The 17,575-nt window shown below is 43.0% G+C and overlaps 1 protein-coding gene across 1 annotated transcript in view; it reads right to left on the reverse strand.

Moving 5' to 3' along the window:
• Positions 1-2,477, reverse strand: part of REL (REL proto-oncogene, NF-kB subunit) — a 36,797-nt gene extending 34,320 nt beyond the window's left edge. The window contains exon 1 of the mRNA XM_081100846.1: positions 2,097-2,477. Coding sequence (XP_080956972.1) covers positions 2,097-2,106 — 10 coding nt within the window. The 5' untranslated portion in view covers positions 2,107-2,477. The remainder of the gene's footprint in view (positions 1-2,096) is intronic.
• Between the last annotated feature and the right edge of the window lie 15,098 nt (positions 2,478-17,575).

Here is a 17,575-nt window from a genome sequence, read left to right on the forward strand (position 1 = left end):
TGATAATTTACCTGAACAAAATTTAGAATTTATATAAAATATATATACAGATATCACAGCCCAGTTACACATGGTACTTACAGAATTTGCTTATGAGATTATGATGTTACTTTTTACGTTATACAGATCACATATTCAACTACACATACCTATTTACATAGGACATCCGGGAGGAAAGAAGAAATGGTTAAGGCTTGGTAATCAATAAAAATACCTTTTGAGGTTTTAATACTACCTTACTACAAACAGAATCTAAACTAGACAACGATAACTAATTTATCACACTTTTTGTGTGTGATTAGGTTAAATTACTGTTTCGAAACAGGATGAGAATTTATAAGCTAGTAACTCTTTCTCTAAAGTCTTTACAACTGCTTAAGGAAAGTACACCCAAACTCCCTTTAAAAATTTGCTTAGTAATTTTCAAACAACCGAATTATAATTTAAATAACTTCTGATAATTACTCTACAACTTTACACTCCTTAAAAAATTTCCCCTTCAATTTAGTGAATCAGTCCTCATAACAGCACAAATTATAATGTCATTAAACAAGTTTAAACTGTATCACATTTTTAAATGATGTGGGTTTTACAATACTCTTTCTCTATGTGGTTAAATTATTTTTCTCTCTTTTTTGAAAGAATCATAAGTATTACATTCATGCCATACATTAATAAAGTTTGGTTCAATTGCCAGCAGGCTGACCTTTTTTGGTTAAATTTATCATGCTCGCCATTCTCTACTACGTTCATACAAGCTCTCATAAGCAACGAATTAACCTAACATTTCAAGTCATCTTTGCACTCTTCATCTAAACACACTTTGAATGTATCAACTTACAAGATTATCTGAAAGTTTGAGGGTCAGTGAAGTGGGTAGAGAGAAAGTTGAAATATTTTAAACCCCACTTGAAAACCACACACACAAACTGAAATCAAGTGTCATGTGAACCACCCCAATTTCCTTTGCAGCCTAAATCAGCAGCATATGTTCAGCTTCAACCCTTTAAAAAAGTCCTCTGAGCTTGCAACTTCCTCTTCTCGGCCAGACATCGTCAGTCTCCTCCTGCGGGTGACGGTCTCCGGGACTCGGGAGGATGCGGGTCCGGCGCAGACCCGCGCCCCTGTCCAGCCCGCTAGCGAGGCGCTCCCCGGCAGCTCCCCGCCTCCCCGCCTTTGCTTACGCCGCTCCCTCGGCCGGGAAGGAGCCCCTAGGACCCTCACCAGAACCCCGAAAAGGTCCAACTCGAACGCAGACGACTTGGTTTACTTCCCCTTCGGGTACAGGCTGACCTCAACCATGGCTATAAATACGAGGCTCCCTCCTTTGCCCTGAGCCGTTCCCTTCTCCCCAAAAGCAAGAGTTTCACGCATTTATTCACTGAAAATGAGTATGTACATAAGCAATACAAAGTGGTTTTCACCCCTACCCCTACTGTAAAACATGGGTATTCTAAAAATTCTCTTTTCCCTTCTTTCCAACAAAGGAACAAACAAAACAAAACAGAACTCCGTAAATTAGGATGTGCGCACTGTAAAAATGGCCCACTTTGTCGAAGCAACATTTCCACTTTAAGCCCTGCTAAATGCCCCTGGTGACACATATTAAAGGCGCGTATTTTGTACCACTGTTAGCACAGCAGCATCACCTCTTAGCACTGGATGAAATTAAACTAAACACACACACACACACGCACTCAAAGCTCTCCTGAAGTCTGAGGTTCCTCATTTCTAGTCTGAAACACAAAACCACCATTTCAAAATCCATTTTTCAATACGAGAACTCTTCGTCTCCTGCTACTTAGATGATTACTTTCCTAACTTCTAAAGCCAAGTCGTGGGGAATTTCTAAGGTTCCGGCTATAATAATGGCATCACATTACAGAGCATGGCTTTGATTTCGCACGCAAACCTTGAACCATTTTTTTTTTTTTACAAGACTGACAATTTGCCAGAGAAGGCGATTTTAAAGTCAGAAGGTTCCACAATCAAAACGGAGCCCCCGAAACTGAGCAGCAAGCCCCCCGCCCCGCGTCCGGGACGAGCTCCCTCCCTACCCCCAGACCCGGATCGGCCCCGGCGCCGGGCGCACTCACCGGAGGCCATGGCTCCGCTCCGCGCAGCGCGTCCGGACCGAAGGCAGCCGCAGTCAGTCAGCCCGCCGCGCCGTCCTCTGCCGCCGGGACCCCTGCGTCCCCCAGGCCACCCCCGGGGCGTCTTCCTCCTGCCCGCCCTCCCCTGGTTTGCGGCTCACACCTTCCCACCCCCTTAATTCTCGCGCTGCGGAAGGCTCGGCGTCGCGCGTCCAGGGTGCAGAAGCCAGGGGGCGAAGCGCCGCGGGGCCGAGCGGCTGCCGCAGGAGAGCCGGGCGCCCGGCTGTGGGGGATTTCCCGCCGCTGACGTCGGCTCCTCGCCGCCGCCTTCCCGGGGGCGGAGGCGCCAGGCGACCTCGCGCCGAGCGCGCGCGCATCCGCCCTCCGCGGCCCACGCTCCGCCCCGCCCGCGCCCCGCCCACGCTCCCGCCCTGGGAGCCGCGGGGGACCCGGGACTGGGTCGGGGCAGCAGGTGCGCGCAACCTTCGGGAGCGCAGGGAGCGCTTGGAGCCGGGAGTGCAGGGGTCCCGAGCGTGCGGAAGCGCCGGCGCCCGAGAAATCCCCCGCCTCCAGGTTGTGCTAAAGAGCTCGATTTAAAGTTCAGGAGCTAGGAGGCGGGGACGGTGACGTCGGGAGGGCCGGCCGCCGGGAGCCCTGGGGAAGGGGCGGGCAGCGAAGTGAGGCGGGCCCTCCCCGGGCGGGTGGAACCGGGGCCCGGGGTTTTCTCCGGGTGGTTCCCCCCCTCTTCCCGATTTCGCACATGCAAATCTCCGCCCCCGCGCCTGCGGGCGGCGCTGCGCTACGGCCGCGGTGCGCCCGGGAGGGGAAGTGCGGGAGCGGCTGCCGTCCATAGGCACTTGTAGTTCGTGTATTTGCATCAGGGACCTCCGCAGTCTGATTTTCCCTCTTCATATCCAAATTAACTTTACGTACTTTACCTGGTAAAGCTTCTTCAACGCTGAAGCTTCACCGCACTGCGAGTACGTTATATCATTACGCAGTGTGCTCAAGATTCGTGGGGTGGACCCTATCCTGGGATTTGACAGATACCCAGAAGGAAAGGGTGAATGGGAACATTTAGCGTGTTTAAAGCAGTGATTTTCAATATTTTTCATTTCGTGACACATAAACTAATGACTAAAATTCTGCGGCACACCCAAAAAGTGTATTTTTGCCCATCTTACCAAAAAAAACCACAAACGGTATAACTTTGATTCATTAACACTAGATGGCTATTATTGTGTTGGATGTTGGCATTTTTTTTTCATCTGACCACCTAAGGAGAAAGATGTCAGTCACCCTGATTAAATAGTCAAGTATTGCATGTTTAAAAAATGATTGGGGCACACAGGTTGAAAATCGTTGTGTTGAAGGAATCTAGTCTAACTTTGTTTTCCTTCATGTGCTAAGAACCTGTATGTCAGCTCATTTATAACATATTGTTATCCTCATTTTATAGAAGAGGTAATCGGGGTTCAGAGAAATTAAGTTCCTACTTCAGAATGTTGATAAAAAGAAAAGCACAGTTTCAACAATGGGTTGTCTGATTCCGAAGCTCCATGCCCTTTCCACTTCCCTTGCTGTCTAAAATAAGGATGGGGAATGGGGAACATCAGCCTGCCATACAAGTGTGGGAACTGGAGGGCCCAGCTGGGGGTGGGAGGGTCTCCTACCAACCCCAAAATATTATTTCCTCAAAATGTAGAAAAGTACAAAAGAAGGGAACTATGATAAGCATTAAACCATATTGTAATGCACTAAAGAGATTGTAAAGACGAAGAAGAAATCTCACTTGGTCAGGAGGATGGATTTTATTCCAGTTTTACACAGAAAGCTATTGAGAGTTTTTAAGCGTGTGGTTGACTTACGATTATATTTTGAGATGTTCTCCCCGACTGATGTGTTAAATTGTTAGCATACACTACAGGCATGGGTGAAGGCAAAGCAGTTAAGAAACGCTGGGGTAGTCTGAGAAGTAAAAGTGGTGTTTCGACTGCTGTTCTGAGGAGGTGGTGAAAAGAAGTCAGATTTAGTAAGATACTGTGGTAGCAGAGCCAGAAGTACTAGGTAATGGATTGGATGTAGGTGGGAAAGGAAAAAAGGAATTGGAAATTCCCCTATTTTTGGTCTGAGCAACCAGGTAAAAAGGAAGAAAAAGGTTTAAGAGGGAAAATCAGATATTATATTACAGATGCCTATTAGATACCCCAGGAGAATATGCAGAACTAAAGCTAACGGGAGAGGACAGGGCTAGGAATACAGATTTGGGAGTGAGCAGCATTTCACCTAGAGAAAATGCAGATAGAGAAAAAATTTTTAAAAGAGCACTAGGATCCGCCAAGTCTTAGGGGACTGATAGAGAAGAAGGAGCTGCCAGGGAAGTAGGAGGAAAACCAATAGACTGTGGTGTCCCAGCGAATGTTTCAAAAAGAATGGAAGTGGTCGGCTGTTGTCAATGATGCTGAGAAATTGAAAAAGATGAGAATAAAGAAATGACCTTGGATTTGGCAAGATGAAGATCACTAATGACCTTGATAAGAGCCGTATCAGTGGAATGGTGGGGATGAAAGTTGAATTGAAGGAGATCGAGAAGAGAGTGATGGAAACCATGAGTGTAGACAATTAATCATTCAGAGTGTTAAAGGAAACAGAAATGGAGCAATAGCTGGAGGGGGATGTGGAGTGACATTAGGCCAAGGCTATCACTGACAACTGCAGTCTCAACATGTTAACATAAACAGAGCTTGTTTATCATTTGAGTCAGTCCAATGTGAGTTGTGTGGCTTTCTTCCAGGACCCAGGCATGTTCAATCTCATAGCACCAACATGTAGCCGTCAAAGTCACCTCAGAAAAGGAAAGAGAGTAGAGAATCAGGAAGGGGAGATTTTTTTTTTAATCCTCACCTGAGGATATGTTTTTATTGTTCTGAGAGAGAGAGAGAGAAAGCAACAACAACATAGATGTGTGAGAGAAACATCAATTGGTCGCCCTGGCGGGATTGAACCCGCAACCTTTTTGGTATACTGGATGATGTTCCAATCAGCTGAGCTACCTGGCCAGGACATGAATGGGAGATTTTTATGGGCCAAGCCTGAAAGTGGAATACATTATTTCTGGTCGCAATCTACTTTCCATATGGCCTCCACAATGGGGCTGAGAAATAAAATTTGAGAAATGTAATTTAGCTGTGTGCCCAGAAAGAAGAGAAGAAAATGTGTCCATGAGCATTAGCAGCCTCTGGCACTGAAGTTTTGTTTTGTTATAGAGGGTTTTGTTTTGATATTAAGGCATATTTGTATTAAAATGAGACTGACTCAGCAGGGAAGGCGACATGGATGATGGTAGAGCGCAGGAGGTAATGTGTGAAGAAGAGAGAAAGAATGAAATCTAGAGCACAGGTTATTGAAGAAGAGAGAGAGAATGAAATGTAGAGCACAGGTTATGGGGCTGGCTGTAGATTAGAATGGGGACACTTCTTCGGTAACAAGAAGGAAGACAGCAGATGCAGAGAACCTGGTAGACTTGATGGTATGAAGATGAGGTAATCAGTCAAATTGCTTTGTTTTTTTAAATAGTGAAGAATGATGATGTAAGGTTCAACTGAGTGGAAGGCTAAGGCAAGGGAATGGGAGGTTCAAGGAAGAAGAGACGCTGAAAATATGGTATATGAGAATGGAACTTTATAAGGTATATCTGGCTGTACTAAATATCCATTTGAAATTAGTGGTCATAAATGTAATGTTAGACCAGTAAACAGCTTTTCTTTTTTTTAAAAAAATATTTTTATTGATTTTATAGAGAAGGGGGGGATAGAGAGATAGAAACATCAATGAGAATCATTGATCAGCTGCCTCCTGCACGCCCCCTACTGGGGATTGAGCCCGCAACCCAGGAATGTGCCTTTGGCCGGAATCGAACCTGGGACCCCTCAGTCCGCAGAATGACGCTCTATCCACTGAGCCAAATCGGCTAGGGCAATAGTATTTCTTATATGGTTTTTAACCTAGGGCAGTGGTCGGCACACCGCGGCTCTTTGGCCCCTTGAGTGTGGCTCTTCCACAAAATACCAGCTCTTCCACAAAATACCGACTTCTGCGCATGGGCCACGAAGTTTCAATCGCACTATAAGTGCGTGCCCACATGTGGTATTTTGTGGAAGAGCCACACTCAAGGGGCCAAAGAGCCGCATGTGGCTCTCGAGCCGCGGTTTGCCGACCACGGACCTAAGGGATATCAATGGATAATATGAAAAAGAAGACAAAGAACTAGGAAAACTTAAATCTGAATGGGAATATGAGGAAGGAACACATAATACCGCTCCACCCACACACTCCTTGAGTAATCTTGTCGATTCTCATGATTTTACTCATGGTCACAGGACCATATGTCCAGCCTGATCGTTCTCTTGACTTCAGACCTATATATCCAACTATCTTCAAGACACCTCCATGGGGAAAGTCATAGGCATCCAGACTCAACCTACTCAGCATCTGTCCCAAGTTTACTCACCCTCCCATATGCCTTCTACCGCCATCTTCCCATAACTAGGTGAAGGCCTGGGGGTGGGGTGGGAGGGCTGGAAGAAGCCAATGGGAGGAAGAAAGGGACATTTGTAATACTTTCAACAATAAAGATTTAAAAAACATATAAAATTAGGAGCCACCCTTGACTCTCTCACGGACCACCCTCATCAACCCCACAACATCCAGTCACCAAATCCTACTGATTTTACCAATCAAATATGAATCCATTTCTTTTCCATCTTTTTGTTTTTGGTTAATCCTCACCTGAGGATATTTTTTTATTGATTTTTAGAGAGAGTGGAAGGGAGAGGGAGAGAGAGAAAGAAATATCGATGTGAGACAGACACATCGATTGGTTGTCTCCTGCACACTCCCTGGCCAGGGCCAGGGAACCTGCAACCAAGGTACATGCCCTTGACCAGAATCGGACCCAGGACCCTTCTGTATAGGGGCCGATGCTCTTTCCACTGAGCCAAACTGCCTAGGGTCATTTCTTTTCCATCTTGCCACTGTCCTTGTTCAAATTATCATCATATTTCACCTTAACTTCTGTAATCATCTCCAATTAGGCCTGTCTACACTTTTGCATTCAAACCTATTCAGACCCTTTGCTGATTGAATCCTCGGTATGGATGCACATCAGACCATACTCTTGTGCTTTAAAACCATCCATCAGCCTTAGATCCAAACTCTTAGAGGTGACTGATAAGTTCCTCTATAACAGCGGTTCTCAACCTGTGGGTTTCGACCCCGTTTGGGGTCGAACGACCCTTTCACGGGGGTCGCCTAAGACCATCGGAAAACATATATAATTACATATTGTTTTTGTGATTAATCACTATGCTTTAATTATGTTCAATTTGTAACAATGAAATTGGGGGTCACCACAACATGAGGAATTGTATTAAAGGGTCACGGCATTAGGAGGGTTGAGAACCACTGCTCTATAATCTGGCCTCTGCCTCTTCAGCCTCATCTTCTGCACTCCATGCCTCCTTTATACCTCCTTGAACTGCTTTGTAGCTTCTCATATTCCAGGATCCAGGCTGTTTCTTGTCTCTCTGCCCTTGTTCATGCTTTCCCATCTGCCTATAATGCTTCTCCCCAGAGACATGCTGTGTTCATGGATTGCAAGATTCAGTATTGTCAAAATATCAGTTCTCCGCAAATTAATCTATATACTTAATGACTCCCAGCTGAAACTCCCGCGTATTTTTTGTTGTTGTTGGAATTAATAAGGTGATTCTTAAATGTATATCGAAATGCCAAGGTCCTAGAATAGCCAAGCCAATAGTGGAAAATAAAGCTGAAGAATGTACCTTACCAGATATCCAAATTTATTATAAAAGTACAGAAATTAAGATAGTGTGATATTGGCACAAATTTAGACAAATAGAACCATGGGGTGGGTGAGAAACTTGTTTGTAACAGTCTCTACTACAATTCTCTGGGTGGAAAGGTCTTTTCATTAACTGGTGCCGGGACAAATCTGTCACCTATATGGACAATAATAAAACCTGACCTTAACATTACACCATACCGAAAATATTATTTAAGCCCTGCCGGCATGGCTCAGTGGTTGAGCGTCGGCCTAGGAACCAGGAGGTCATGGTTCGATTCCCGGTCATGGGACATGCCCGGGTTGTGGGCTCGATCCCTAGTGTGGGGCGTGCCGGAGGCAACTGTTCAATGATTCTCTGGCATCATTGATGTTTCTATCTCTCTCTTCCCCTCTCCCTTCCTCTCTGAAATCAATAAAATAATATATTTTTTAAAAAATTCCATTAGTAGTTGAAAATTGTAATAATACTGTTGAGTCTAATCTTACTACCCTAATAATTATTTAACACAGAATAGATTTTAAAACTCAAGTGGTAATAGGGCCAGAAAAACAATGACTAGTGTTTGGAGAGGTTAGGGAAGGTACTTGGATGGAACAGGGGGAGCTGCAGGTTAGTGGTAACCTACGAAGGAGTCCAAATGGACCGCAGGGAATGGTGTCCTAGCCTTCCAGCTGAACGTCGGAAGAGAGTGGAGCTCAGCTTGGTGATTAACATGAAAACCTAACACTGCCTAGAGGGCATCTGTTTTTCACCACCAACTGAGAAGCAAGCACAGGACTGGAGTTTGATCAGAAGCTGTTCTTGTGAGAAAAGTATGTATTTCATCCACTGGGTCCCGGGCATTCCTTTCTCAGGTGCAGTTGGTTGGGAAGAACGTGAATGACTGCTTCGTGGATTAGGGGGTCAGGCAAAGTCAGTGAGGGAATCTTGAATGACACTCAGTGGAGGCTGGGAAAGTCCGTGGGCTTATCCCTGGGCCATACTAAGGGCTCTGGCTTTGCAAATAGCACAAACCTGGGTTTGAATCTTAGGTCAGCCGCTTGTAAAATGTGGGGTATTGGGCAAGTCACTTAACTTCTCTGTGTTGGTTTGCTCATCTGTAAAATGGGGATAATAATATAGTAACGATCTCACAGGCTTGATGTGAGGACAAAATGAGATCATTAAAGTGTCTGACACATGGAAAGCGTTAAAAATGTTAGCAAGTCCCCCTCTCCCCCATCTTTTATCATAAAAATTTTCAAACGTGCAGCAGCGTTGAAAGAACTTTGCAGGGAACATTTATTTATCCGCCAACTAGCTTGAACCATTAATATTTTACTAATTTGCCTTATCACCTGTCTAGCCACTTTTTATCCCTCTGTCCATCCGTCCGTGCATTCCTTACTTTAAATGTATTTCAAAATAAATTGCAGCCGAAACCGGTTTGGCTCAGTGGATTGAGCGTCGGCCTGCAGACTGAAAGGTCCCAGGTTCGATTCCGGTCAAGGGCATGTACCTGGGTTGCGGGCACATCCCCAGTGGGGGATGTGCAGGAGGCAGCTGATTGATGTTTCTCTCTCATCGATGTTTCTAACTCTCTATCTCTCTCCCTTCCTCTCTGTAAAAAATCAATAAAAAAAAAATTAAAAAAAAATAAATTGCAGACACTGGCACACTTCAACATGCATAAGCCGTTATTTTTATGCTTCGCTAGTAACCAGAACAATCCCATTCATCAGATTCACTGTGTCTCTCTCTCAGAGAATTCTAGACGAACGTTACCAAATTGCTTCTTTTTGATACACCTTTTACCCATGTTCCCTTCCCTCTGTTACACAGTTTATGCAGATATTTTACATCAATTTAGGCCACAAGGTCATTTCATAAGAAATTAAGCCTGGTTGAAAATAAAGCCTAGATCCAATAGAGTGCTGCAAGTCAGGACACGTAGTTGCAATAGAAGGACTCAACCGTTAGGAGTGGATTTTACCTGCTACTCACCTGTTTACAGGCACACCTGGGCGATACTATGGATATCTCCTAATAAAGCAAGTATTGCAATAAGTGAGTCACATTTTTTTGTTTCCCATTGCTTATAAAAGTTATGTTTACTGTATGTAGCCTATTATGTGTGCAATAGCATTATGTCTAAAAAAATGTACATACCTTAGTTAAAAAATTATTTTTTGCTAAAAAAAAAATGCTAATCATCTAGGCCTTTAGTGAGTCATAATCTTTTTGCTGGTGGAGGGTCTTGCCTTCAGTTTATATATATATAAAAAAACCTCAGTATCTGTGAAGCACAATAAAACTAGATATGCCTGTACTTACTACATGAGTATTGTTTGAGACCTCTGACATCCACTTCTGTGAATTTAAGAGTTGTAAAAGCCAAAAGTTAAGGGGGAAAGACAGCTTATAAAGAACAAGGATTAGGCCCTATAAATCGGTTTTGAAGAGTCCAGGAACAATTTCCACTTTCTTCAGCGCACTGAAGCATTCTTTGAAAATGGCTACAATACTTGCAGAAGGAAGTGATACTTAAGCAGGGTGGGTGTCATTTAGGTAAGTGGGGAGAAAGAAAGAAAAACGGAGTGTGGGAGAGACCAGGACAATTGAAGCAGAGGATGTGGGGCAGGCAGACAGTGCTGGCTGACTTCTTTGGCTGTATTAATTGTAGCTTGATAAATATTTGCTCAACTGCACTATACCTCCCAGCTTCCTTTGAGTACAATATGAGACTTTCAGATGATGAGCCGCCTTCTTCTCCTTCTCCTTCCTCCTCCTCCTCCTCCTCCTCCTCCTCCTCCTCCTCCTCCTCCTCCTCCTCCTCCTCTTCTCCTTTTCCTCCTCCTTCTCCTTCTTCTTCTCCTCGCCTTCCCTGGGGCTAAAAAGATGTCCTGTGATGCATATCCCACTCAGTTTTTGAGGACATTGTTCTAGAAGTTACGATTGAGAAACAAGATGGAAAGAACCTGCATGAGTGCATGGAGCAGCCTGGAACTCAGATACTGAATTCAATTGCATTTACGTCTCTTTGTTATATCATTGTAGGAACTGATATGAGTATATACTAGGAAACAGATAAATAAAGTTAAAATCTGGTAATGGGTGGGTTGGAATGCTGGGAGGAGTCGTTTAGTTTTATCTCAGAGGCAATGGAGAAATACTGCAGGCTCTTAGAGAGTGCCAGGATGGAGGTAAGTGTTTCAGGAAAATCAGGGGGAAAAGCCTTCGTTAGAGAGTATTGCAGTGAAACAGACCAGGATCTTGAACATGGAAATGAAGAGGAAGGGAAACAATTATAAGATATTATAAAGAGAAGGTGACGGTCTTGGTGACCAACTGGATACAGAGAGTGAAAGAGAGCCAAGGGTCAAAGAAAGGCCCAGATTCTTAATTTGGGAAACTGCCGATACAGCAGGGATTTCTGTCAGGGAAATGGAAATTTATAGATTAACTTTAAAAATTCATAAGTAGTTTGGAGTGTGGCAGCAGACCCAGATCCTGCCATCGTCGATTTTGCCTGTTCTCCTTCCAATCCAACACCAGTCCATACACCACCATCCTTAAAGCAAACTCAAGGGGAAAGGGACAGTCCCTGATGTAAGAACGGTAGCTATGAGCAAACCTGCCCTGCTCACCTATTTTCATTTACGGAACTGAAACATTACATTTGTGAACACCCAGAGAAATGAAATCTTAGTACATGAAAACTCTAAAAAGCAGTCATCAAACCTTTCTTTTAAAAATGCCTCTGTCATCTTTATGTTTGTTTATATTGTGTGAGTCCGGTAGTGCTACATATGCTAGTTTTGCATGGGTAGCACTGCTGGGAAGTATAGCACAGTGTACTAACTTGGTTTCTGTAACAGTAATAGCTGATGTTTCACAAGCATGAGATCCAATAATTACTAGTACCGATTTAGAATCACCATTTTTTCAGAACTGGTAATAACATCATCACCGTAAAGTCATGTGATGTTTCTGAGATGCCTCAACAGAGGGTAGTCAGTTTTGAGGTCGAAAGGAACCCTACAGATCATTTTACACATGAAGAAATGGAGGCTCAGCCCTGACCGGTTTGGCTCAGTGGATGGAGCCTCGGCCTGCGGACTGAAGGGTCCCGGGTTCAATTCTGGCCAAAGGCATGTACCTGGGTTGCGGGCACATCCCCGGTGCGGGGTGTGCAGGAGGCAGCTGATTGATGTTTCTTTCTCATCGATGTTTCTAGCTCTCTATTCCTCTCCCTTCCTCTCTGTAAAAAAAATCAATAAAACATATTTTAAATAAAAAGAAAAAAGAAATGGAGGCCCAGGAAGGTTAAGTACTTTGTCCACCTTCATGCAGCTAGTTAGTTGCTCAGCTGGGACTTGAAACTAGATCTCCGAACTCTTAGTTCTCTTTTCCCCTATACCACATTGCATTTCCAAATATGACCTAAGACACAAAGCAATTTAAACATATTTGTTGGCTAACTAACTGCCTTAATCTTACTGATGAAAATGCTAACATCTGGAACGTGTAGTATTCAAAGGCTCTGTATGCCTTTTTTTTAAAAAATATATTTTATTGATTTTTTACAGAGAGGAAGGGAGAGGGATAGAGAGTTAGAAACATCGATGGGAGAGAAACATCGATCAGCCGCCTCCTGCACATCTCCTACTGGGGATGTGCCTGCAACCCAGGTACATGCCCTTGACCGGAATTGAACCTGGGACCTTTCAGTCTGCAGGCCGATGCTCTATCCACTGAGCCAAACCGGTTTCGGCGGCTCTGTATGTCTTAAGCTCTTTTCTCCAAAATCCTCAATTCAATATCTCTGTGGAAAAAGTAAAGATCAGTTCTTCAAATTTTTTAAAAATGTAAGGCGTGGACTGTGTTTTATTCATCGTTTATTCCCTCTAGTGCAGCGGTTCTCAATCTGTGGGTCGCGAACAATGAAAATACATCCTGCATATCAGATATTTACATTACGATTCATAACAGTAGCAACATTACAGTTATGAAGTAGCAATGAAAATAATTTTATGGTTGGGGGTCACCACAACATGAGGAACTGTATCAAAGGGTCGTGGCATTAGGAAGGTTGAGAACCACTGTAGGGGTTAGTATACTGCCCAGAGTATTGTAGATTCTTACTTAGTAAGTATCTAATGAAATATAAGTTGTTACACATTGAATCACTCTAGTATTAATATGAGTGACAATATATTACCATTGGGCATTAGATGCTACTACTACTAAAAAGAGAAGAGCGAGAGTGGCAAGTTTTAACACCCGCCTCCCTGTCCAAAGAGAGCAGTAACTCTGTCTGTAGAGAGACATACTAGTAATACGATTATGTTAAGATGAATACCAAAATCATGAATTTGATAGCATAAAAGCAAGCTGAGCCAACCAGTTAATAAAGTTCTTTAATAATATTCAAAATCCTTGATTTTTTGCTAAAGTTTTTATCTTAAAATCACAACATCAAAAATATACATATAAAGGAAGATTGGAGAAAAGAAGAAAAATGACCTATAATTCTGCCTCACTAATCTGAATATCACCAATGTGCAGGTGTGAGTGTGTTCCCTTCCAGAGCTTTTTCATATGCAGGCTTTGATTTATTTCTTCTGCTATTATTTGATCATGGTAAAAAATTATAGCAGAGAAAAAAAGAGTCTATTAAAATGAGATCATCCCCAACCCCATGTAAAAAATATTCAAGAGTATTGGTTTAGAGTCTATCCTCTCATCACCTTAATTGAATACTTTATATAACTACAAGTATGATGACTGTACATACATAAAATTTGGTAGCCCTTTTTCCCCTCACTTCATCTTTATACTATTCACATTTTCCATTGTTGCTACCTATTTTAACATATCTAATAATCCAATCTAAATATTTCATCCAATAGCTACAGCAAAGGATCAAAAACCCTAGTGAAGTTCAAAATATATTAAACCTAATTTTGGATATTCCAGATGGGACTTTTTTTATTTCCATATCAAAATTTTCATTTTCATGCACATTCATTTTTATTTATAAAAGTGATAGATCAACATTATAAATCATAAAATTATACTTTCATATTACTTGGTTATATTTTTTTTAAATACTTGGGCATTAGATGCTACTAGTACTACTTAAAAAAGGAGAGAGAGTCACAAGGTTTAACACCCGCTTCCCTGTCCAAAGAGATAAGTAACTCTGCCTATAGAGAGACATTTTGCCTTAGACTTGTGATATGTTCTGTCAATGGTTATAAATACAAATTAAACTTAAGAAGTGTTGAATTAGTCAGTGATTAAGTACTTGCCACATGCCAAGCGCCGTGTTAGGCACTAGTAATACAAAGGAGAATTTATGTCCCAGCATCAAGCACCCCACAGGCTAGTGGAGACACAGACCTGCCATTCTAATATCAGGTGGATAGAGAGGATCAGGGGATCTTCTCTCCTGCCTGGCTGAGCCCCGGAGACGGCCCCTCTGTCCCACTCTATCACACTTTGTCACCGAGGCTTCAGAAAGGACTGCTTGTGCCCAAAGTCTCACAGAATCTGTCATGCATACAGTTCCTTTATCGTTTGGCTTTAACCTATTTTCCTGCCGTCATCAGGCTCATGACAGCAGCGTTGGCCTTCCCACCTCGCTATGATCCTTGCTTTCACACCTGTCTCTTGAACCCCCCTTGCACCTGAACTCTTTCATACTGCTGCAGCCACAAAACACATTTCACATGCTGGAGGAAGTGGATAGTGAAAGAGGCATCTGACTCCGTTTTTAGCATTTGAGCTCCAGTGAGAACACTGATAATGCATGAGAGAAAGCTCACCCTCCCAACAGTGTGGCAGCTGGACAGGGGAAAGTACAAGACTAGAGGCAGTGACTAGTAGGGAAAACAGTTGCAATAATGGAGAGGAGAGAAGGTAAGTGCTTGAATGAAGGCAGCGGCTTTGGGGAACTGATATTTGGGAGACACGGGTAAAGAGAACGGCCAGGTTTCCGCTTTGAGCAACTATATTAATTAGGGGCCATTCAGTGATAGAGAAATTCTAGGGGAGGAAAATGTATCCCTTTGTAGTACAGTAAATCCAAACTTAAAAGGCCCCTGCCTGCCATTCTTCCCCCACGTCCCCTTTTATTTATTTTTCATTTTTTTATTGATTAAGTTATTACATATGTGTCCTTATCCCCACATTACCCCCAGCCCCCCAACTTATGGCCTCACCCTCTCCCCCTTTTGTCTGTGTCCATTGGTTAGGCTTATATGCATGCTTACAAGTCCTTTGGTTGATCTCTCCCCTTACCCCCACCCTCCCCTACCTTCCCTCTGAGGTTTGACAGTCTGTCTGATTGATGCTTCTCTGTCTCTGGATCTGTTTTTGTTCATCAGTTTATGTTGTTCATTATATTCCACAAATGAGTGAGATCATGTGATATTTATCTTTCTCTAACTGGCTTATTTCACTTAGCATAATGCTCTCCAGTTCCATCCATGCTGTTGCAAATGGTAAGAACTTCTTTTTTACCACAGCGTAGTATTCCATTGTATAGATGTACCACAGTTTTTTAATCCACTCATCTGCTGATGGGCCCTTAGGCTGTTTCCAAATCTTAGCTATGGTGAATTGTGCTGCTATGAACATAGGGGTGCCTATATCCTTTCTAACTGGTGTTTCTAGTTTCTTGGGATATATTCCTAGAAGTGGGATCACTGGGTCAAATGGGAGTTCCATTTTTAGTGTTTTTGAGGAAACTCCATACTGTTCTCCACAGTGGCTGCACCAGTCTGCATTCCCACCACCACTTCCCCTTTTAAGTAGAATGTTGATTTTGACTAGTCTACCCTGATACAAATGCCAAGTTTTTTAAAAAATTGATTTTAGAGAGAGAGGAAGGGAGAGGGACAGAGAGATAGAAACATTGATTAGAGAGAAACATTGTTTGGCTGCCTCCTGCATGCCCCCTATTGGGGATTGAGCCCGCAACCCAGGCATGTGCCCTGACTGGGAATTGAACCAATGACCTCTTGATTCATGGGTCAACACTCAAATGCTGAGCCACACCAGATGGACCCATGTGTGCCTTTAAGTCAATCATGGTTATCCCATTCTTGCGACAGAGAGTGGCTTAGGAATGGGCAAATGATATACTTCTGACCAATGTAACAGGGGGGAAATTTGCTGGGGAGATTCTGGAATCATTTTTTTTTTTCATTCGTAAAAAGAGATACCCAGGAATTCACTGGACTTTGCTGCGTCTGCAGTGACAAGAGAACTATAGAAGCCATTCTAAGACTATGTGTTAAAAATAAAGGCAACATGATGAATATATTATTGCAAAAAGACTTAGAAGGAATCTGAGTTTTTGATGACATGGTTAGCTATTGAGTTGGAACAATCCCACCGCAGACTCCTTGTCATATGAGATAATAAACATTCCCTTATAGTTTACACCCGTTGAGTTGAGGTTCCTCTTGTTTGCAGCCCCATGCAATTTAAGAGATATAGAGCTGTCCCTAAAAGAAGTCTAACTAGGTTTGTAATCACTCGGGAATAAGATCTTCGGGGCTGTACCCTCAATGGTCCAAAGAAGTTCACCACTGAGAGGTGAACTGACTTTTTGAGATCTGAGCTCCTGGATAATGTTCTCTAATATGTATTTCCTTAAAGTAGGCATTTAATTCTATTAATATTAAGACATAGTACTTTTTAAAATATATTTTATTGATTTTTTACAGAGAGGAAGGGAGAGGGATAGAGAGTCAGAAACATCAATGAGAGAAACATCGATCAGCTGCCTTCTGCACACCCCCTACTGGGAATGTGCCTGCAACCAAGGTACATGCCCTTGGCCAGAATCAAACCTGGGACCCTCAGTCCGCAGGCCAACGCTCTATCCATTGAGCCAAACTGGTTAGGGCAAGACATAGTATTTTAATTTTCATTTCTTATATTATACTTACAGTTACTCTACTCATACTGTTGCTCAAGACCACTGGTAGATTCAGAGGTAGGGCGTAGTGCTTAGGCCAAAATGCAAGTTTACAACTTTGACAAACCCTTGACAAGAGTGCAGGAAATAAAACTCAACCAAACAGGAAGTAGGTAGAATAGAACAGCACAGCCGGAAATATTTGGGCCTGGCACAAGATTAATCTATTTATACAACACAAAGTGCCAAACAAAATATTTAGAGCTAAAATCTTTAATTTGTAAACATTTTAAGGGGATCAGGAAAGAGGAGACAAAACACAAGGAAGGAAAAGGAAGAGAAAAATAATGTCTCTCAAGGAAGCAATTATTGCGTAAACCAAAGAATGTTTTCTGCATAGATAACAGCAATTTTCAAACCTTTCTGCAAATTCCTTGACCCTCTCTTCCCATGAAGAGGTGAATTCTGTGGCCCCTCTCTTTGAATCTGGGCCAAACCTTAGGGACTAGTTGACCAGTAAAGTATGGCAGAAGTAACGTTATGGGACTTGACAGGCTAGGTCATAAAACCTGGTGCAGATTCTGCCTGGTTTGCTAGATCCTGCATTAGAGCCATGGGCCACTATGTAAGAAGCATTACCACCCTGAGACCACCATGCTGTGAGGAAGCACAGGCTAACCCATGTAGACACCCCGCATGGAGAG

Source organism: Myotis nattereri (genome assembly GCF_964212035.1).
Source record: "Myotis nattereri genome assembly, chromosome: 10".
Lineage (NCBI taxonomy): Eukaryota > Metazoa > Chordata > Mammalia > Chiroptera > Vespertilionidae > Myotis > Myotis nattereri.